The sequence below is a fragment of the Phragmites australis genome, chromosome 1 (genome assembly GCF_958298935.1).
Source record: "Phragmites australis chromosome 1, lpPhrAust1.1, whole genome shotgun sequence".
Taxonomy (NCBI): domain Eukaryota; kingdom Viridiplantae; phylum Streptophyta; class Magnoliopsida; order Poales; family Poaceae; genus Phragmites; species Phragmites australis.
In genome coordinates, this window is record NC_084921.1 from 44259519 (window position 1) to 44283573 (window position 24055).

At 40.8% G+C, this 24055-nt stretch overlaps 2 protein-coding genes across 2 annotated transcripts; one reads left to right on the forward strand and one right to left on the reverse strand.

Annotated features, from left to right (window-relative positions):
- The first annotated feature begins 14116 nt into the window (after positions 1–14116).
- On the forward strand, positions 14117–18673 carry LOC133921528 (uncharacterized). Its single transcript, XM_062366449.1, has 3 exons — positions 14117–14868; positions 16036–16223; positions 17708–18673. The coding sequence occupies exons 1-3, from the start codon at positions 14283–14285 to the stop codon at positions 18161–18163; spliced, it is 1230 nt and encodes a 409-aa protein (XP_062222433.1). The 5' UTR covers positions 14117–14282; the 3' UTR covers positions 18164–18673.
- A 3043-nt stretch (positions 18674–21716) lies between these two features.
- Positions 21717–23749, reverse strand: LOC133921536 (uncharacterized). The gene is made up of 4 exons (XM_062366460.1): positions 23548–23749; positions 22410–22482; positions 22266–22321; positions 21717–22180 (listed from the first exon to the last, which is right to left on the reverse strand). The coding sequence occupies exons 1-4, from the start codon at positions 23601–23603 to the stop codon at positions 22057–22059; spliced, it is 309 nt and encodes a 102-aa protein (XP_062222444.1). The 5' UTR covers positions 23604–23749; the 3' UTR covers positions 21717–22056.
- Positions 23750–24055: the final 306 nt, after the last annotated feature.

Consider the following 24055-nt stretch of genomic DNA (forward strand, 5'->3'; position numbering starts at 1 on the left):
CACAAAGAAAAATCTTGCATAAATGAAAAATGTGCATTCATCAAGGAGAGATTTGATTTTGTATTTTTGAACTTTTATTGCTCTTTTGAGGTTTTTGGATTGTCTTTACCTCTCTTAGGTCTTATGCAATCTTTCTTATGCCTAATGATATATTTTTGCTCTTTCTTGAGTTTTTTGTCACCTGGATGAGCCTATCTTCTTTAAACCAAAATCTTTGTACTTTAAGGTGTTGTCGATGCACTCATCAAGGTGGAGATTGAGAAACCAAGTTAAAATGTGCATTGGTTTATATGTGATGAGTGATTGACAAGATTATCGATTTAGTTTGTCAAGTTTTGGATTGCTTTAGCTTGGTTTGAGCATTTTAATTATGGACTAACTAGAGTTGGAGTTGGAGAAATGTGTTCGCTCGTCTCATAGTGTGCAGGTGATGGATGCAACTTGATGATCGACGGCGGGTGATCGGAGCTAAGCGGGTGCTTAGTGCAGGAAGATCAAGGAGGCCGAGTGGAGTCAAGGGTGATCCTAGCTGTACACGTGGAGGTCAAGCATAGCATGAAACGGAGGATGAAGACGGCGTGTTGATAAAGTCAAGCGAAAGGAATACTGATGCAAGTGACAAGGCGGCCCGATAGATCGGGAGCGAGAGAGACTTGCTGACGGCCAGGATCGCAAGACAGAGTGTATGTGTCGACATCGGAATGCTTGCTTAAGGTGTAAGAAAGTGGTGATTCACGCTTGGAGGAGTGTGTTGCACCATCACGAAGCTTGCGTCCAGGCAAAGTTTAGTCGCGAAGGCGATACAGCCGTTCGATGGACGGAGCAAGAAATTAACCAAAATATTATCAATGGTAGGTAGGAGTGTACTACAAGAGAAGAGTATTTTAGTAACAAGTTAGGAAACTTAGAGCTCAATTTTCCTAGGCCTATAAATAGAGAGGTATGGCTAGAACTAGCCACTTGAGCCCCTTGTGCCACCCATTTGAGAGCTTAGTACTAGGATTTTAAGGAGAAAAAGATGAGTGCTTAGCCTATGTAGTAGGTGAGAGTTTTTGAAAGAAAAATCCATGTAATCTACCTAAAATAGGGCTAACCTCTTTGAGTATTGAAGTTTATGTTTTTGCATATATTTGAATTTCCCTCATTCTAGTCTCTCTCTATTGGTTCCTTTGCGAGTTTGCAAGTTTCCTTTTCCGCTTTTGCCTTTGAGCTGCGATTTTTTTAACCATATGAAGTTATTCTTTTTGTTGCTAGAGGCATAAACGTTCATATACTCATGTGTTTGAGAGTGTCTTGAATCCCTTTGTCTCTAGACCATAAACTTGGAGAGTTGCTTCTTTCGGTGACTATTTGCTTTGTTCTTCGTTCAAATTTTAATCTTTTGTGCTCAATGACACTTGAATGATCTTGAATAGAGTCTGTGGTTCATATTACATCCATGGAGTCGTGTTGTCTTGGAACTTTCTTTTTCGCTTTATCTCTTTAAAGTTTATTCTTTCATTTGTGCATTTTTTAGGAGCGTTGGGTGAACAAGAAGTAGACCATCAATTTCGCAAGAAATTTGTAAGACGCCTATTCACCCCCCCCCCCTCCCCCCCTCTAGTCGCCGTTCTCGGTCCTACATCATCAATATTGCATATAAGAGCAACTCAAGTATTTGATATGAATTTTTTTGAATATTTGAGATTAGATGAATTATAAACATGATTATAGAGTTCTCACAAAAATATGCTACTTCAAATTGCTCATATTTACAATAAAGAGGTTTTTAGGTACTTGTATGAAAAATAAATTTTCGCAAGTTATTTTCATGCTATGATGCAAGGTTGAATCTTGTGTAGGTTGTATAAATTTAGAACAAGTTACCGAGATAGCATTGGATTGATATAGTAGATCATTGTTCATCCTTGCTTGAATTGAATTTGATATGATCCTTCTTTATGATTCCAATTGAAGTTGAAGGAGGGGATTTTCTTTATAAATACCAATTGAAAGATGAAGACCTTCTTCATAAATTTCAATTGAAAAGCTCTTTTGGAGAGATATTCAATATGATTAATCCAAGCATTCAATACATCTCTATTGTAACTAAAACTCATTCAAGTATAATTTTATCCCCAAAGTTACTGGGTCCTAAGAGGTTAGCAAAACTCGCCACATAGTGCAAACTCTCTAATAAGCGTGTGCATATTGATATGATATGGAAATGATAACAATTGAAATTCATACCAATAGATAGATATCAATTGAAAATCAAATAAAAATTCTATGCACCATTTAGCCAATAAAAACTCTTGAGAGAGACTTACTCCATATGTTGGATAAAAAAAAATTAAACATGTTATAGATGTTAACATTTAAGTCAAAGAAGCACGCTCATCACTTTCAAGATCTAATAAAGATATAATTTGGACAAAATATCATATAAGCAATAAAGATATCAAATGAGAGACAAATATAAAAAAAAATGTCCAAATTACATCTAAGACAAAAAAAAAAGATCAACATATAATCACTTACAAAATTCAACAAATGAAGTAAGCCAGAAGATTGAGCATATTAAGAAATGAATAAGTTCTAAGCATGATCAAAAACTTATCTCAAGCAATTATATTGAAAAAGATACAAGCATTGAGATAGCAAGCTTCTATTAACTCCAAAAGGAAGGTTTTCGTGAAGAAACAATTTTTTTAACATAGGAGTTAAATGAAATCTTTCACAAAGAAAAAAATCACTTAGAAGCAAAAATTAAAAGGAAGATGATCAACAAACATTACCACATGTATTACTACCAATTGTAAGAAAACAATGGTATATGAAGATATCACAAGTCGGCAATTGCAACAAGGCATAGATACTCTTATTTTCAAATAAGCATGTGAAGAAGGTTTAGAAACTAAGCATCATGCTTCAAATGCATTCTTCACAAAATCAACTACCCAAGTAAACACATAAAAAATCATAGTTGATTTGATCCGAATGAGAAAATAATTCAAATTAAAATCTTGAGATTAAATAGATCACTAAAGAAGTACCAAGAATCTCAAGTTTCAATTTAAAAACAAATAAGGATCAATTAATGGATATTTGCAAAATTTAGCTTTATATGAGCTTAATATACCACATAGGTGCTAGACAACCAATTATATCAATTCTAAATGGTATTGCTCAAATACTTACAATTTATGGGTAAGTAATATGCACAAAGCACAATACTCCCCCATAATGTGATAATCTGTTAATTTCTCCAAAGAGCCAAATAGAATTCAATAGAACGAATAAGATCAAATAAGGCTCTAAAATCTAGAACTTCCTGATACAACTCGGAACCTCTAGGTTCTGTCAACCTGACAAGGCTAGATGCACAAAGGTAATATAAAGATCCAGTTTTTGAGTGATATACCTTTTTCATTCACGACCTTGTCATCTTCGTTTAGGTGAAGACATTCTTTATCTTGCACGAGATTTTGATAGGCTTTGAACTCTCCATACCAACTCTCCTTAACATCCTTGATGGAATGCTCAATTCACCAAAAGACTAAACACAAATTTCACTTGAAGAAAGATTAGTCTCAAAGCACAGAATATAGAATAAGCTCCCCTTAAATATGTGCATCCAAGTACTTAAATTACTTGTATCATGCACTTAGTTCATTCAAAAATCTAGAGAAGTTTACCCTATATTTTGAGTTAAGACATAAAAGAAATTTACAAAGGAAATACTTACACTAAGAATGGATTTACAACCATGAAATCATGTAAATTACCACGAGATGTGAATTATGGCTTGGCAATCTACAATATGAGGAGCTTTATTGGGTATAAGTCATTTGTATTTGAATGAAGTGTGACTATATTTGACTTGTAGTGGGAAATTCATTTGATTTTCACCAAGTTTAGCTTGATATTTCCATGAGGGAGGGTTACACTTCATTTCTTGTGATGTGATTGAGTTCATGTTCCATATCCATCACCAAATCCAGATCCTCTAGTGTTTCTTTTACCTTATATAGCTCACAATGACACTAATAGGTAAAATTCACAAAGAAATTGTAACTAGAGATTTTATAAATTATCATCCCTCTTTTAAATATCTCCTTGAACATCATTAATGGAATGGTCTCTTGGACATTTGATGAACTCTTGAACAAAGCACTTGTGGTGGACATCCAATTTTAACGTCTTCCTTCATCTTAATATACCTCCAACCTTCTACAGATATCGAAACTTCCAAATTTAGCCCGAAATGTCCAATTTATAAAGACCGGAACTTTTGGATGAAGTCGGAACTTCCAAATTGTCCAGAAAAGCTAAGATGCTTGGGTGGTTTCTTGAGTCCTGATCTTGGCATGACATTTTTGTATGGCCACCACCAAGCATTCATTATCTGTATCACTCGCAAGACTTTGCACTACTAGAGAGCCATTAAATGCATCACTTTATAAAAAAGTAGAAATTTAAGCAAAACTACCTAGCCAACTTCAAGTGTTCACAATCATCGAATAGATTGTGAACGACTCACACCTACACAATGTTAAGGAGCCTAGATATTTGAAAGTAGGTACTTGTTACCGAGATGTTATTGGTTCTTGATGTTGGAATAATAATCTTTATACTTGACACCCTTTCCACAAATGTTGAGAAATACCACTTGAAAGGAAACTTGATATGAGATGTGCAGTATAATTCTTCTCAAGTAAGCTAAGTCTTCAATGCATTTCTAAGCACATATTTAGCAAATTAAGCAATTTGTGGTACTCAAAATATGTTGGCTCCTTTAAGATTAGTTATGAGAGATTTAGGCATCCAAATAGCCCTTGCATTAGAATGAGGTAAACTAATCACCTTAGCAACACAAGTACCACTCTTAGACTTCTTAAGAAAATATTGATCATTATTGGAGAAGTTAGGCTTAGGAATATTATCCTTGAGACAATTTTTACCAATATGTCCTTTTGAGGCATGTGTAGCAAATTTTGCCGCCAAGCCACTTCACTTTAGGATTCTAAACTTGATCATCTTTTGCTTTATCCCTTGTCCTGTGTGATCTTGATTTAGCTTGGGGTCTCTTCTTTTGATGTTTGTCATCATGATGAGAGTTTCCTTGACCTCTTGATGATGAAGGAGCTTCTTCCTTCTTGTAAGGATATGATCCAATTTCATGTCCCTTCTCATTGTAACAATAACATTTCTTTTTGTTGATTCTTATTTTTCTTTTTGCAAGTGTTGCTTCATTATCAACTTTGCTAGAACAACTTGAGGCAAAGTGTCCCACATTGGTGCACATGAAACACTTGATATGAGCATGATTCTTCTCATTTTATTCTTTCTTACTCATCTTCTTTTCTTCTTTCTTCAAAGGGCGATCTCTCACATGGTGGCCCTCTTTCTTACACTTGAAGCAAGTGATAAGAGCCTTTATCTTCTTTTGATTTTGCACATTTACTTTTACATTGTTGAACTTGTTCTTCTTATTTGACTTTTTTCAAGTCCATCTTCATTTCTTAAATGCACTTGATCCTCAAGCTTATTTCTTTTCCCTTTACTATCAATATCACAAGTAACACTAGGGAAAGCATTAGCTTTAGAGCAACAAGGATTAGTCTTATGACTAGCGCAAATCAAATTTACATTAGGCAAAGAAAATTTGTTAATGTCCACATGAGGTTCATAGGATTTTACCGCTGAGACCATTATCTCATAAGTTATTTCTAGCAAGATATGAGAATCTACAAGATCTTCATAAGTACATAAAAAGTTATCATGATTTTCTTATAAACTCATATGCTTGCTAGTAAGCTTTTCAAGTTGAACCCTTAGCTCAATATTTTATTTCTCCAAAGATGCTGCATGAGAAATAGAGTTAGAAGCACAAGCACTATCAATAGAAGAAATAGTGGATTTATTCTTAGATAAAACATTGCAATTATGACATGGCTTTTCTAAATCTACAATAGGCATATCATCTAATTTATCAATGAGAGAGAGATGTTTAAGTTTAAGATCCCCATAAGGATTAGATAAAGAACTATGAGATTCTTGAAGTTTTTCATATTTCACATTTAAGACTTTAAGTTCCTCAATTTTTTCAATGAGGAATTCATGTTGTCTTTCAAAGCTTTCTTCTAAACCTTTTATAACAGTCATGAGCTTGATTATTTTGGACAGATCCTTTTTGCTCAAATGATCAAACTCAAGCCCGTCAATGACGCTATCACTATCATCCTGACTTACCAGTTTCTTTTTATCTTTTACCATAAGGCATATCTGTGCATTAGAGTGAGCAGATGAGCATCTTGAGGAGGTGTGAATGCTTCACTTCCAAGTTGAGAATAATCCATGCTATAATGTCCATCTTGTCGACATGTATATCACATCTTGTTTGTCCTTAATCTTCTTTTAGGTAGACATCTGTGATGGCCCAAAGTCGTTAATCAAGTCATTAAGCATTAATGAGCATCATTAGCATCATGTTTATTTTTTTGAGAAAATTTTTTGGCATGTGTTTTAAATTAAACTCAAATTGTTAAAGTTAAAATTAAGTAATGCTTTGTTAAGAAACTCACATATTTGCTATGCAACATAAGGTTGGAAACAATTTTAGAAATTAGTCCATGTTAAATCAGGAATATTAGTGATTTTCCCAAATTTTTGGGAATGATTTTAAAGGCATAAAAATTACTACAAGTTAGAAAGCTTGCATCTTTGGAGAATTTTAATTGGAAATTGGCTCAAGCTATTGGGGTCAAACAAGTTAAAATAGATTGCACATGAATTATAATTTCACACAAAATTCATCTCATAATTTTTGTACCACGGTAAGGCTTTCTTTTGGATAGAAGAAGTGGTGGCGATATTTTTACTCGTTTGTTCACTATTCATCAGGCCCACCTTGTCATCCTCTTCGCTCTCTCTGCCTCTCAGCCGCACTGCTCTCTGACGGCCGTCGATTTTGTTGACTCGGGTGGCCGGCCACATCGCCGGACAAACCGGAGCACAACATCGAGGCGTGGCCACAGTCCTTATCCCCCTGCCCTCGCTTGCTCTCTCTCTCTCTCTCTCTCTCTCTCTCTCTCTCTCTCTGCTCCCTCTAACTCGACCGGTTTCGAGCAGAGCAGCGTTGCATAGCAGCACACCGCACCGTCGGCAAAATCCATTGTGCCACCGGCGAGCTCCCTCGAAGCCCGAGCCACAAGAAGCACCAAAGGAGGCCGCCGAAGGTGCCCCGAGCTTCTCCCCGCCGAATTCCACTCCTTTCCGGTCGAATCGACCGCGCAGACGCCATCTTCCCCAACACCGGCGTGTTCCTCCACTGCTCACCGTCGACCCGTCATTCCATTGCCTTTCCACCTAAACCCTAAACCCTAAGACGAATGCTCACAACATGGTGTGTTTTCGTACTCACAACATGCTGATCTAATGGTAAGGTAAGCCAATTATTATATGCCGTGCTGACACTTTCCATGCGGCTCTATGACGCGTAAGACAAAAAGGAAAAGAGAAGCAAGGTGGCGGGAAGCCGGAGGTGTCCGAGACACGCGCTCGCGGTAACCCCGGTGCCATAGGGGCATTGCAAGTGGGTGGTTCCTGAAAGTGTATCTAGGCCCCCTAAGTGGGTTTTGGCTTATTGATGACAAAACGATTAAAGAACTAACATGCTTTGTGAGTATTGAACAGGTATGAGCATTAGTTGTGAAGGTAAATGACGTTTGACGCCCGTCGAAACAATTGAAGAATCAACGAAGGATATAAGATAGGGCTTAAATTCTTTTTACTTTTGCAATTGAGTCTAGGATAGATTTTTTCTTAGATGGATGAATTTATTTGCTTGATTAGTGTCTCAATGCTCAAGAGATCCTTTAGAATCACCCAATTGAGAGACACATTCACTCACGGACACGAAACTCTTTCTGAAAATCTTCTGAGTCCGGAGTCTCCGGTGTTCACCGGATACTCCGGTACTCAGCGCTCAGCCGGAGTCTCCGTGCTAGCCTCCGGCAGAGAGTCTCGGCTACGGGTTAATCTTTTCAAGAAAAAGACCGGAGTCTCCGGTGTTCACCGGATACTCCGGTAAAATGTTTTGTGTGCAGTCGGAGTCTCCGAGGTAGACTCCGGCAGAGGCTCTCGGTTAGCTTTTAATCTTTTTGATAATTAATAGGAAAGACCGGAGTCTCCGGTGTTCACCGGGTACTCCGGTACCTGGAGATGCCGGAGGATCCGGCTAGTCTCCGGACTTAGTCTGTTTTGGAAGATCTGTCAGGACCGGAGACTCCGGTGTTCACCGGAGACTCCGGTAATTAAACAGAACTGTAACGGCTAGTTCTGACACGTTCGTGACCGTTCTGACGCCGTTTTTGGAATTGGGACCGGAGACTCCGGTGTTCACCGGATACTCCGGTAAGCTCTGACAAAAACAGTAACGGCTAGTTTGTGAGAGAGGGCTATAAATGCCTCCTCTCTCCATATCATTTAGAGCTTGCTGTGGCTGGTTTCCTTGAGACCTCTTGAGCACTTTAAGAGCATTCAAAGCCTCTCCAATCATCTCTAGAGACAAATTTGTACAAATTTGAGAGTGTGGGTTTGGAGAGAGTTCAAGCCACTTGAGCATTGAGTTCTTCATCGAGCATTTACTGCGATCATTTCCTTTGAAGCTTTGGGTTTCTAGAAGGAAAGGAGTTGCCCGAAGAGCACCCAAAACTTGTGGTGTGCCTCGGGAAGTTTGTAAGCACCTTCATATTGAGTAAGAATTTCTAGCTTTATCTTTGTGGTCGCTAGAAGAGGATAGGGTTGGAGAAGACCCGGCTCTTTGTGAGCTCCTCAACGGAGATGTAGGCACTTCTTTGTGAGGTGGCCGAACTCCGGGATATATTCTCGTGTTCTTTCTTGTGAAACTCACTTGATCGTGTGCATTTGATCATTTGTCATTTAAATTGCTATAGTATCAATCTTGCTAGTTTTAATTGTTGTTCTAGCTTAGTAACATCTACTTGACCTAGTGCATCTCATAGAATCTAGCTGTGATCCTCAGTCCAAATTTATTCTAAAATTTCCTGTCAGGCCGGAGACTCCGGACTAGACCGGATACTCCGGACCATACCGGAGTATCCGGACTTCACCGGAATATCCGGCAGTTTAATCCGCTGTTTTTAGTTTTAAATTTCAGAAAAGCCTATTCACCCCCCCCCCCCCTCTAGGCACTTTCAATTCCGGGTATGAGAAAGGTTGACACGAGTACCCCTTGTGTGTACTTTCGCGAGTAGCATAAGTCCAATGGTCCTCGAGTCATGTGGGTAAAGTTATACCCCCCTACAGGGTGTAAAAATATTTCGAAATACCGTGCTCTCGATCATGAGTATGCTATTGTTTCATTTGTATCAATCGTAGAGTTTACAAATGTGGGATAAGGTTATGGTATGATGGAAATGGTTGGTGGATATTGTTGATGAGATGGTTCGTTTCGCATATGTTTATGTTGGATCTTTTTACTCTATGTTCATGTTGGTTAAGTGTAGGTGCTCACACATATGTGTCTAGGTTGCTTACCATATATGTTTTATTTAACATTGTGGCATACTCTTACTAACAGCTCAATGCATAATCCTTGGAGTCGATCTATGTATATGTGCTCTATATGGTTTAAGTCTTACGAGTACCTTAATACTCATGCATGTGCTTTCAGGTTCTGTTGGTGAGGGTGAGGCAGTGTTTGCCTACTTCGTGCCAGCCGATGCAAGTGGTGGGCAAGAGTAGTGCATCCTACTCTGGTGAGGTGTAACTTTTGGGGTGGAGCCTAAGAGCATATGACTTCACTCTCCTTTTGTTGTTGTTAAGGTTTTAATCTTCCGCTGCGTAGTTTCTCTTTGTGTAAATTATTGCAAATGGTTGCATGCTTAAGAACTTGTAATATAACTTTAATTTCTCGCTCTTTCTTAAGCTATGATGTGATGTACATGTTGGAAATGTATGTGTTCCTATCTTGAGCACAAAACACGTGCTGAGACTACCGGGGTGGTATTCTGGTTAATCATTTAGGTTGTATTTATGAATAATGATCCTCTTGATGATTAATTAGAATACAGTTTGGACGGTTCCTCACAACATCTCTTCTTGATTTTCCTTGAGTCCTTTTCACCTAAGCTTTGTCTTAAGTAAGCTTCTATTTCCTTCAAAACATTAGTCTCACAAATATTAATAGAAATAGATGCATTACAATGAGGGTAATTAACCAGATCAGCATGATATATAGATAATTTTGCACTAGATGATTTGCAAGGGTTAATAACACTAGTAGATATAGAAATTCCATTGCAGGTATTGTTAAAGTCCAAAGAGAGAAATTGACACTTACTAATCTCACTCATCATTTCATTACCTTGCTCGGAGTAGTATGTTGGTGAGGCAGTTTGCATGGCAAGACCACTTTGGTCGATGGAGGAAATCATTTGAGGCTCTTTATGACGTGTTGATGAAGTTGAGCAATCCTCAAATGATGCCTCTAAAGGAAGTTCTTCTCCATCACATTTGTGTTTGTCATATCTCTCTTTAAGTGTAGCCCAAATGAGATGAGCGTCTTTAACCGATATGATGGATTTAAATACATCTTCACTCAAAGCACTAAATAAGACGTTAGTAGCTTGAGCATTGAGATGTATGCATTTCTCTTTCTCTTTCTCTTTCTCTTCGGGTGATAGTAAGATGCCACTAGGAGGAGAAATGATTACATCCACTACTCGCTCTATTTGAGGACCCATGACTCTAAAGATATTAAGCATGCCAATACTCCAAGTTACATAATTTGAACCATCTAGCAAGAGAAGTTCTAGAAACATATCACCTCTTGTTGACATCTTTTCTCACGACGGTGAAGCCTAAACGTGAGTTCAGACTCTGATACCAATTGAAAGGATAATAATGTCGCCTAGAGGGGGGTGAATAGGTGTTCCTGAAAAATTACAACTATGCAACGGATTATACAGAATCTAAAACTTTTGAGTTCAATCTAGAACTTCTGGGTTCAGAGTTTTACAGCGGATTATACAGAATCCATAACTTCAATACGAAACTTCCGGATTCAATCCGGAACTTCAATTTGGAACTTCCTGATTCAGCTCAGAACCTCCGGCTATACAAAGCAAAAAGGAGATCTAGCTACGCCTAATGAGTTTTAGATCAAACCAAAAGAAGTTATGTGTTCTAAATAATGATTCCAAGTAGATATATAGAGTACCTGCAATCAATTTCACAGGAGCAAGTAGATCGAGCAAATTTACACAAATAGAGCAAGAACTCAAGAACAATCAAACCAAGAGAGGAGACGTGTGATTTGTTTCCTAAAGTTCGGACACCTCTACTTGAGGTTTCTATGTCTCCATTGAGGGACTCGGTCACACTTGAGCTGGGTCTCTTTTAACCCTTTTTCTTACCAAGATCGATCATACTTGAGTTTGGGCTTTCACTCTTCATTTCTTTCGTTGCAGAGGCGAAATCCAAGAATTCAAAAACTTCCCGCAGTACACCACAACCTTGGGTGCTCACCGGCGCCACCTAGCTGCCTAGGGGATTGAATCCCCAAGAGTAACAAATGCTTCAAGAAACTTCTTGACAATGAACTCGAGTGCTCAAGAATGGAGTTTAGCTCACTTGCACTCAATTTTTCAATCTCTCAACCCAACTCACTTTTCTTCTCAAATCTCACACTAAATCAGAAAGGGCGAGCTCTAATGGTTTTGGCTTTGAGTATATTTGTAGAGGCTCCAGCAATACAACAAAGAGGGGGTGAGGGGGTATTTATACCCAACCCCCAAAAACTAGCTGTTAAAGCCAACATACAGTACAATTTGGAACTTTCGGGTTCAATCCGGAACTTCCGGATTGAAACTTCAAACCACGACAGAGAACCCCAAACCGGATGTCATCCGAAACTTTTGGCCAATTCAAAACTTTCGGATTCAATCCAGAACTTCCAAATTGAAACTTCAAACCACGACAGAGAACCCAATCCAGATGTCATCTGGAACTTCTGGCCAATCCGGAGCTTCCAGGTTCAATCCGAAACTTCCAAAATTAGCACAGCTGACCCTCTAAAAAACAACGATAACTTTTGATCCCGATGTCCGATTTTGATGATTTTGGACATTACAGAAAGCTTATCCAGAGGGATACCTATCCCACATGAAAAATATGATCTCAAACACATTATATAAAAACTAGTAACACTCCAAAACCCGATTCATACACTTTCACACTTTCAGCACTGGACTCCTAAAGCAAACTCTCAACACAAACCCAAGTTGAAAACAGGTTTCTGGTGTTCATGGGTGTTTTGTGTTTCTCATTTTTGGGTTGGTTAGATACTCTTTAGCACTGAGATACGTCAAAATATTCCACGTTGCATCCCTTTTAATAGAGCGGCATACATATACTCAAATTCAAATAAAAAACTTGTTTCAACTAATTTGAGCCTTCGAATACTTTCAAGTAACCTTCTTTCTTTCAAACCTTGAGGGTTGTCAATATTCATGTAATCTTCACTCCATCTCTTTTAGATTTTTCATGTGATTGATGTGAATCATCCATAGCTTCTTATGACCTCGCTCGGTTAATTGGTATAAAACATTCACTCACCCTTCACCACCACCGTGGTCCTTCGGTGCCAAACCCTTTGCTTACCCTTCACCATCAGATGGTCCATCATAGCCGAGCATCGCTTGCCTTTCACTATCTTGCCATTGAAAACTACTTTGTATATGGCATTTTCAATGAATTCACTTTATCATATATGGAGTCCAATCTTTGTTCTTCACTCTTAGCATATAGGATATCTCAATTCAACTCATGTCTTCTTATGAATCCTAATCCCAATTCACTCTTAAGTACAAAACACATGGGTTTGTCCATAAAACTTCATCGATAACTTTATACCTTAAATTACTTGATCTTTACAAGTAACTTGGTCTTCACGCTTATTATCAATCTTCTTGAGCTTCTTCTTATTCTTATGAGTATCAACTAGAACTCATTTATCTTGATGTATATCTTTGATCTTCATAGCATTCCTCAATGAATCCATATCGTATCACTTATACATCTCATACTGAAGAACCTACTAACAATTCTCAACAATATTATTAGTTCATAGGTATTATCATTAATTTATCCTAGCATCACTAAAACTCATTCATCTTGATGCATATCTCTTCTTCATGCATCACCTATGGACAACCTAATAACAATTCTCAATAATATTATTCGTCTATAGATATTGTTATTAATTATCAAAATCATATTTAGGAGCTAGATGCACTTTCAGCCCTGAACCCTAGCCGTCTTGCCCCCAGGCGTCCCCTCCTGTCGCCCCATCCCTAGCCGCTCGCTAGCTGGCCGCCCGCACCTCGTCTCGCCCCTAGGTCCTAGCGGCCCAGTCGGCCACCAGCGTCTACCCCCAAGGACGCCTAAGGGTGTAGCCACCAAACGCCGCAGCGCTGCCCCCATGCTGCGAGCCCACGATGCTACCAGCCATCCGATGACTTGGATTGATTTTTGGTCGACGTCATTCCATCCAGTTCAAGTAATATGGTGACTTGGATTGATTGCCAGTAACAGCTCCATATGCTTTTTGTTATAGTCATTGATAGTTGCAAGACAATGATATATATAACTATGTCGTTCTTGGTATATATTGATTTATTAACTTGGTGGTCTTAGAACATAGCATGCTTGAAATATTTTTTCTATCTGAAAATTAGATTGTATAATGATCATTTTTTCAGAATGCTTACCATGTCACTGATGTGGTGATTTGTTTGTTATCTTGTGCAACTTTGTTCTGTTTCATAATTGTCATGTACTCATAGATGACCTATAGATTTCGGGTACCCAGACAGCACGAGTACAGGTATAAAATTACACTCGTCACTTTTCACAGGCACGGATCGAACAAACTAGTTCGGTATAGATTTATTTCGCTCATATTTGATTCGATCTATTGTCATATCTAATTTTTAATTTCGAAATTAATTATTTATTAATCGTATTTGGTTGGGACTCTATTGATTTAATCTAAACTCTGTCTTGATTTTTTTTCCCCCGGTTAACTGTGGTAATTTCGTGATTTTTAGAGAAAAGAAAGTATTCATCCGTACCTAACACGCACCGATCCTCCTCTCCGCCGGCCGTCACACTCCCCCCCCCGTTCTCCGCCGCTCCACCCCACCTACCGCCCCTGCTCGAGTGCTCCGCCGCCCTCCACTCCGCACGCACGGGCACGACACGAGCTAGCCGCGATGTCATGGCTCGCGCGCTCCATCGCGGCCACTCTCACCTCCGCCCACTCCGACGACGACGACTCCGAGGCCACCTCCGGCGACAAGAGCCCGCCGCGCGCCTCCGACCCGGAAAGCGCTGACGATGGGGAGCCCGAAGAGCAGCCGGAGACTCCGAGCCGCGGCGTCAAGGGCGACATCTCTGAGTTGACCGAGTCGCTCACCCGCCGGCTCTGGGGCGTCGCTTCCTTCCTCGCACCGCCACCGGCCGAAGCCGAGGAGGAGGAGGAGGCGGCGGCGGCGGATGCAGGTACGGAGGAGGAGGAGGGGGCTCAGTCGCCGCGGATCGCCGGGATCCGGAGCGACCTGGCGGAGATCGGGGGCAGGGTCAGGAGCGGCATCTCGATGCTGTCGAACGCCAACGCCGTCACGGAGATCTCCAGGTTCGCGTCGTCGTTCCTGCCATTCGGGCCCGGGGAGGAGGGGGAGGGCGAGGGCGAGGCGGTCGGTGTGACCGAGGATGTGGTGGTGTTCGTGAGGCACATCTCGGAGCATCCCAAGACGTGGCTCGATTTCCCCTTGTTCGTCGATGACCTACACGCGGATGGTAAGAGTCATTGGCATCGGACAGGAGTGCTCGAGTGATTAATCGTGGTACTTTGGTTGTATTGAACTGTTTATTTTGTTCAAGTTTGCACAATTGCACTTGTGTTGCAATGGTAGTGGATAAGATATTTAATTGGAGATACCTTTGATTCTAGCTGCTTAGGCTTGTTTGAGTGACTGAAACTAATATTTGTTAAGACTGAAATTAAGGTTTTGTGTCTTTGATTCTAGTTTATTTTCGTTCGATTTGAGGATATAATTAGTAGGAAAGAGTTTGTAGTTGATGTTTTTGAACTATTGCTAACTTCAATGATTAGAAATTAATAATAGCCCGTACTGATCGGTGTGTCACCAATGCACACTTCTCATAAACCTCGTAAATACCTATGATAACTTTTTTTATTGCTTTGTAATGTATAGTGAATTATTATGGAGTCCCAGTTTCCACGTAAATATCAATGTTGAGTATATGATTCACTATAGGTTCTAGAGGGCTTTACCAGAGACAAAATAAAAGGCAGCAGACCAAATGGGTAAGATGTAACAGAGCTAAATACAATCTCAAAGTTCAAAAACCAGCATTGATGTCTGATGATTCATCTGACTGATGTAGTTAGTCTCATAGCATGTTGATTGAATTCTAATAATATACCATTACTTTGGCCTTTTAGTGCATATAAATGAGTGGGGTGCCACTCCCTTTGGTGAAATAAGTGAAAAGGGTCACTTATCATTGAATGTTTTCAATTCAAACTTCAGCCGATATCCAAGGAATCAGGCTCGCAAATGATTTCAGTACATATGCAAAATGTAAGGAGACCAAGTATATTCATCCAACAAATACGTTAGTTATTCGCCTTTGCGCAGACAGAACATATGAATTGCTAGCCTTCCTGTTGTTTATGACATACTCATAATTATCACCTACATACTAAATGATATGTTTGCAATCCTGTCATTAATTACCGCACTTTTGGTTGAATTTACATACTGGGTCACACTGTGTTTGGAGTTTACTATTATAGGTTCAACATGTACGAATTGAATGGTTTTAGGCAATGTTTTCACATCATTCCATCATATGTGATGTATGTTACATGTTGCTTATGTTACCATATTAATTTCATCGGTTTCTTGGCTTATATCTGCTACGCTTCTATGTCTTTAGATTTTGAACTGTCAGACGCACAATACGGACATGCAGTGGCTATAGAGCGCCTTGTGCCAAGCCTGTCGTATCTCAGGACTGAGCTTTGCTCTACCAATATGAGTGAAGCATGCTTTTGGAAGATCTATTTTGTGCTTCTTCATTCAAAACTAAACAAGCAAGATGCCGAACTTCTTTCAACGCCACAAGTATACTCCCTGTCTTTTGTTGTAGTCTTTTTTCTATTTGTGCAAAAAAAAATTCTTTCTATTTGTTGCTGTGCATGCCAACTTACAATCGTCCAAACAGAAACATGTGCCCATTGACTTGATTGGAGAGGCAACTTATATAGATCCTATCACAAATCAAATTACTCACTTGCAGATTATGAACTATCAAAAGCAACTAACGGTATTTTAATTGTAAGATCTGTTCTCTAAAAAACAAATACTTTACCCCCTTCAGATTAGCGTTCATCATGCAATATTCCATATTTAATGTTGAAAAGAGAAAAACTAGCTCCTTGCACTTGACTAAGCATGGAATGTTAAAATGCTACTAGTCAAGAGATATTTCAGTTTAACGCTAGAGTACCCAGTCTGATCTAACATTACCAAGACACTCTGAACTATTAAGCAAGCAGCAAAGCAGGGCATATTACCCTGCATGCTCAACGCGTGTCTTGTTCTTTTGTTTAATTATCAGTGTCTATCCATTCTATGAACCATTCCATTGTGAATAAGCTGAGCTCGAGTTGATTGGTACAAGACTAAGGCTGGAGCTTAGCTCAAATATGAATGAAGCTCAAGCTACCTGTAAAAGTGGCTAGCCTGGCTTTTATATACTGTATCGCATCCTACTGAAGATAAGCTTAACACTATCTGTAGATAATTAGCTGTAGGTCTTGTGGCTGCATGATATTAGACTACTATTGCCACTACTACCTGTTAGGGAATCATATGTCCAGCATATATCATCACAGTTACAAGTTACAAACAATCTTGCTTGAAGCTTAAATAAGTTCTGTATTGCTGAGTTAATACTCTTGATGCACATCTCATCTTTATATTTAACCTTTGTTGATCAAGAACTTTTTGTATGTTCATTTCCAAGTTCTAGCCTTATCAGAATGAGATTAAGCGACAGATGCATATTCAACATTGTCATTTCTTGTGTATATTTTGTTTTTCGAGAACGTAAAAAAGGAATATCCTCATGGGAGATCTAATTTTGATTGGTGAAAATTAAAGCAAAGGGATATCCCTGTTTCTGAAATGAAGTACTGCCTAACTAGCATGCGAGCAGTATTTGCCCATTTTCTTTAACTAAATTCTCTAATATAGTCAAATGTGCATACGCTGATACGCCATGAGAACATTAATTGTATTCTTAATGTAATGATGTAACCTGTCCTACCACACATGCAAAGACTGGATCACATCATACTGCTGTTAGTATCACGCGATCTCATGTACAGTACAGCCAACATATGTGTACCATCTATGGAAACTATACTGAGAACTTAACATATCATAGCGATAAATATGAAGGTTGTGTATTCATACATAAGATTTTTCTTGTCCTAGTAACTTTGGAAGGAAAGCGTCTTGCTGTATTTTATTTCATTCGGAATTAGAAGTTTGAATTCATAGTACCTGTTGGATTTGTCCTTCAAATCTTCTCTTTCTTGCAGATCCTGGAAGCAAGAGAAGAATTATTGCAAAGTTCACCAACAAAGAACAAGCCATCATCTGAGGGGCCGTCATCGGGAAACAGGAATGTTCCCTCTACCCAACCTGAAGAAGAGTTCTCACCCTCAAGCACCCAAAACAAGAGTGGAATATCTGAAGCACCTTCATTCCAAAAACCAACTTCTGAGCCTGTGCCAGACGTTGAGGCTGACAAGCATCCTATTTCAACTACTGAGGCAGAAATAATCGACAAGTCTGTAATCCAAGAAGAGTTGGTGGTGAAAAATGAGATGACGAGTGTACCCATTGAGAAGTCTAACCTGTACAATGCGGAGGATGATGACGAAGAAGTGGACGACTGGCTACAAGATATGGCCCCTGTGCCCAGTAAAACAGGCAACACCACTTCGGTAGGGGAGGAGGAAGATGTATCCTTCAGCGATCTGGAGGATGATTAAGGGAAGGCCATTATGCAAGCCCTTATCAGTTAGCTAGATGGTAAACTCGGCTTGAAGAACACTCACAGCTACTGAATCAGTCTGGCGCTTCAATGTGATGGCGGCTCCATGAAGAACACTCACTGTCACTGCTGCCGAAAGATCATCACCCTGCCTCTGTACTACTTCACTGCCTGGTTATTGGATATGCAGTAGCGAAATCACGATAACAATGTCCCGGAGTCTTGTGTTTGTCCTAGTTGCAAGTTCATGTATCTGCACTGTCGACCGTTCTCTGTACATAGAGTTTTACATGTGGAACACTCCTACCGTATCACTGCCCCTGCGAACTGCTGTTGATACGAGATTCTGAATGTAATATATTAGTATCATCTATGGCTGTCAGATATCGTGTAACATGTAGATATCTTGAGAGTTCTTTATTGAGGAACAGGCTGCATGTAACCTTTTTTTGAGCGATGCTAAGAGCATTTCATGAACCGAGGGAATCGTGCTGTGAGTTTGTGGCCACCCAGCCCATCTTTGCGAGTGGACAATGCACTTAAATCTCAGGCATTTCTTAACACTCCACACATTATTCAGTCTTAGTCCTAGGTGATTCGCCTTGGTTTGTGGCCTTGTGGAGAGAAAATTGGCCAAGCTTAATCAGTGAGGGAGTCCCTCGCCTTTTGAACTAGCTCGTTTCTGGGTGCAGAAAGGCTTCTCTCAATCTAACAATGTACACATCCTGCAAAGTCCCCGACTCCTCCAAGGAGTCGAGGACAAGAAGACATTCGATTACGAGGGCTTTCTGCGCCAGCGCATCAGGTTGGAGTCATACTCAGCACGGGTATTTGCATTTTCCCGGGATTAATCTCGGGGGAGGAATAATACATATGGATTAATCTCAGGGGAGAAATAGTACATGTATACGTTGATATATTTAGTGATCAAAGCATGTAAGGTTAGAATTATAATCTAATTTAAATGTGTACTAAGATGCAACCATGTCAGGAATGTGCGCGACTTGTACTAGAAAAATAAACCCTCAACCCCAGTCGCTGCCACGACAACAATTCGAGGCCACAGCGGTGCCGCCACAGCCACAAGCTGAGCTGGTGATAGCGTCGAAAGTGCCACTTATGGTACCACCACTTGCAATGGCGGTGCCACTTGTGCTGCCGACAGTGATGCCCCATTATGCTGCGGATGCTGGTGTGGGTGTGAGTGTGCCCATAGACCTGAACTGCAAACCCCGTAAGGGCAACTACCTCCTGGAGATGATATGATTTATGCCATCATCGATGATGGCAGAGGCAGCGGTGTCGAGGCTACAACTGAGGACGTGAAACATATTCTCAAAGAGCTGGTTTCTTCAAGCCCATGTAACGGGCTTCGATGTGCTAGAGCTGCTACATGGCATGGACGCCTACGTGTTCAGGTGCATGAATGGCAGTCTATCTCATGCTTTATTTATCGTGTCTCCTAGTTCTTCACTCCATGGTGAGCGACGATGAGATTAAGGGAGGGATTAGGGTTTAGGATTTTCAGGATCCACCGGCAACCCTCAGGGTTAAAGGGAGGTTAAGGTGGCGGCCACACAGGCTATGGGTAGTGGCGTGGTGGTGCGGCAAGGCGATGAAAGCAGCACCGACGCCGCAAGCTACAGGCGGGCAGTGAGCGAGGTTGGCGGCGATGTGGAAGTGCGATGAGGTGGTGTCTCGAAGCCGTGAGGTGGCGTAGACATCGTATGTTGTAGGCAAGTGGTGGACGGGACTGGCGTCAGGGGCATAGCCATCGTGTATTGCAAGCAAGTGGTGTTCCGGTGGCGGGAGCGCTGCCAATTCATCTCAATGAACAAGAGAAGAATTATCGTTGGATTTGAATCCAATGGTGTCATATCGTAGACTGAAATTCCGAACAAGAGTGAACAATAGAAGCTCCCTTAATTTATTTGATTTCATCTCAATGGTCAGAGTCTTAATTTTAGGGTCATGTTTAGTACTCCTCTAGTGTGGAATCGTCATCAATCGAGTTAGGGCTCTATATATTCCGAATTTGAAGATTACAGAAGTTACGTTTTATTTATTCTTCTCTACAATAGATGAAGGCTTTAATGTGTGTTGCCACTTTGCACGAGCGGGATATTTTTAAATTTTGAATTTAGTTGGTGCCACACCATGTTGTGTTGTGTGTGTCATATGTGTGTCTATCTGACATGAATTGAGATTCTCTGACTTCAGAACCGTTCTATCTCAGATAGTAAATAAGAGTTGGTGGTACAGTACTTTTGTAAACACTATAGTTGGAGCGATACTATATGTATCCACTCAGGTGAACTCAAATGATCCGAATCCGTTCCACACGGCCACATGTATATACAGGAGCGGCAAAGCATCTAACCCCTTCGCGTGCGTGCGTGCGTGTGTTCTGTGTTGTGCATATATATATATATATATATATATATATATATATATATATATATATATATATATATATATATAGGAAAACTAGTATGTACTATATATATATATATATATATATATATATATGTGTGTGTGCGCGCGCGCGCGTGCATAAATGCATGTCTAAATGCATGTCTCTCACATACAAATTCGTTTGTCTTCTAATTATATTAGGCCCTGCTTAAGCCGTTAGCTAGCAGTAGTATACTAGTATATACGTTCAGTTCTGTAACTTTGTTAGTTCGTAGTTAAAATTTAATTTGCACGTGCACATGGCCAATCTACGGTTTGTAGAACTGCTATTTTTATATTTTCATCAGTCAGACAACTTAACTTGGAGCACTATTTCTCATATTATTCGATGAGCTAATCTGTGTTGTTAAATTTCTTGTTTTTTCCTTTAGTTTTCGGCCAAATTCTTCTCCTCATCTCCAGCTCAGCCCATCTGCCGAAATGAAGTTCTTGAACCCTTATGCGGCTGCGATGTCCCTTTGCGGTCGGAATCGCCGAGACGTGAGACCCCGCTGCACGAATGGATACAATCAAGTGGCCGCCGGCGAGGAACGCCGTGACGTGAGACAAGTTCAGACAGAGGAAGAAGACTCTGTGGAGGAAGAACAGCAAAAAGGGAAAGGCTCTGTTTCGATTCATTCGCTTGCTGCTCTCATCAGTCACCACGTTCTGGCTTAGCAGCTTTGGTAACACAGCTCTTGTCCTTCGCCGGGGTCCCACGGTTCATGGACCCACATGTCACTCGTAGCATTGGTTGATTCAGCATCACGTGTGCTCTTGCTCTGTTCCTCGGTTCCGGCCAGGAGCAGCTTCGCTGTTGACGCTCCGGAGTTCGTGACCGGCGGATAGCGGCTGCGCCTACTCGTCGGCAGGCACCCGGAGAAGGACGGTTTATGGTAGCTTTGAGGACAGCACGGCGACGGTCGTGGATGAACCGATGTCCGTGTGGTTCATGCCTCGGCCGAGGCTATCTCCGGTGCATGCCTTTACGATGTAGGCAGATCATGTTGCTGTCATATGTTCCGATTGCATATCGAGCACATGTCATGATCTGAAAATGCTATTAGATAAAGTAGAGCAGAAGTGTGCGGGACACATTCACAGCGAAAGATTACAAGCTGTTCTTATTTGGAATGCAAGGTTTTCATGTGAATTTTGCATAAATTTTATGGGGTTGTGTTCAATTTTCATATGAATACGCACAAAGTAAAATCTGCGTTCAAAATAGGGGCTAAGCATTCGTTCATGCATCCTTGTAGGGTTTTGGTATAAGCATTTGCTCCTGCATACTTGAATCCAGTAGGATCCAGCTTGACAAATCAAGAACAAATCCATTGTACATTAGCTTGACAAACAAGAGCAATGCCACTGAATACAGACGACCTAAATGCTCACAAGTGCACTCAACTGACCTGATGGAGCCGTGCATGACATTGTTCAACAAGAATGCCCTTCATTGGCCACACCATATTCTTCAACAAGCTTCGTCACGAGTACCATAAGATCTACAAATGCGCTGAACGATGCTCGCAGAAACCGGGCCTCTACTGCTGCAAAGTACCTGCGCAAATCAAAGGACTTCAGTCTTAGACTTGATGTAGCAATGCAAAGGCAGTAGTTAGTGATGCCACAATGGATATACTAACACGACAAGCTTTCTGCCAGAAAGACGCATCTCCCTCTTGACCTTGTCAGGCTGCAACTGCAATACAAAGCCACAAATTGTTGGCAAATAGAAACTTCGATGAGTTCAGATGATCTTTTGTTAAAAACTAGAATATGGCTTTTACCTCCCCGTCAACAGCTAACGTTTGGTAGACAACGGATGCATGTTCCTCAGACCCGTAATCAACTTCAAAGTTACTGCCAAACAATAGGTCAGTGCTGCACTCTGCCCAGTAATCATAAACAACAGAAGCAAAATTGAGGGTGGGCAGTGAAGGTGACATTTGCATCAAGTCATTACAATTTTCTGACACAACAGTAATAGCATCTGAATTCTCATTAGAGCAAGTGTTGAAAGGCAAATATGGAAAGCAAGTAAGCAACTTATATCAAGCTACGTCTAGTACCTTGATTTCTCAGTAAGGATGGGCTTACCATACTAAATCTATGAACAACAAATTCTCAAGAGTTTTCATTAATTATTTTCCCAACAATCATTCATGAAAATACATGGTTTCGTAAGACTAATTCATAAAGTTGAGAAGCCAACTCACTGCTTTACCAGATCTTCCTAAACCATCCAATTTTTGACAGTTCATGCTATGAATACAAATCCTGCTTGACCAGGAATCAGGAAAAAGCTAGCGCACCATCATAAGTTCCAAGCAGATGCTACACACATTAGTTTATTTTTCGTCGCCTTAGCACTATGATTGATTGCTTAAGATGACTTAGTTGCCATCTCAACACTGATGAGACGAAACTATGACTGACTGAATTGATCTAATATATGGCCTTGTCATAGAGTCCACAGCGATCAGCTGCGCCTGCTATGTAACTTCAAGTTGCTCAAGAAAACAAAAGAACTTTTTTTTGCGGGGAAGAAAACAAAGAACTTGACGTACTACACTGCTATAAGCCTATGAGCGCTGGATTAGGTGCTGGCAGTCTCAATTTGTCACGCCTTTGTTAGGCGTGTGAGCCCAGAGAGGCATTTTCAGCCCAAAAATGACGCTTCTTTCTTTGAGGCAATCCGTCGAACACATCGCAGGCATGTGGAGATAACACAAGGCAGCAGTCTAGCGCTGTGGTCAGCACTCAGCACCGGACAAAGAAGCCACTGTGGCGAATTGCTGGGCAAGGAAGCTACCACAGCACGGAAACAAACCAAGATTGAACTACGATGGCATGCAAATCTGAATGCATCGACACACGGCCACGGCTAAAAAGGAGGGAGAGGGGCAGGGAGGGGCCACCACTCACCAGGTGAAGTCCCAGCCGGCGGAGTTATGTACTGGGGCATCGGAGGCAGCAGCCATCCGCGGGTGTTCTGTCTGTGGAGCGAGAGCTCCACCCGCCGGTCGGCCGCCTGGTTCCGCCTGGATGCAGAGCGCGCGAGAGAGTTGGAGATTGCGAAGCCGGCGGCGTGTGGGAACTGGGAAACCGAATTGCGGGCTAGGGATGTTAATGGGATCCCCGCTGGAAATTAATAGGGGACGGGATGAGAGATTTCGTCATTCAATTTTACATTCTTATTAGGATTCGATCCTCGCAAATTTTCCATGAAGATAGGGATGAGAAAAATCTTCTCTCAATAACTAAATAAGAACGGTGATGGGAAAGCATTCCCCGACGGGGATTGGCCCCGTTGCCATCCCTATTGCGGGCTAGGTGGGCCGGGCTAGCGCGCGGTTGACTGTGGTCAGCAGTTTTTTTTTTCAGAATCCCCATCGAATGGATCGGGATTAATATTCACAACCCAACTATTTCC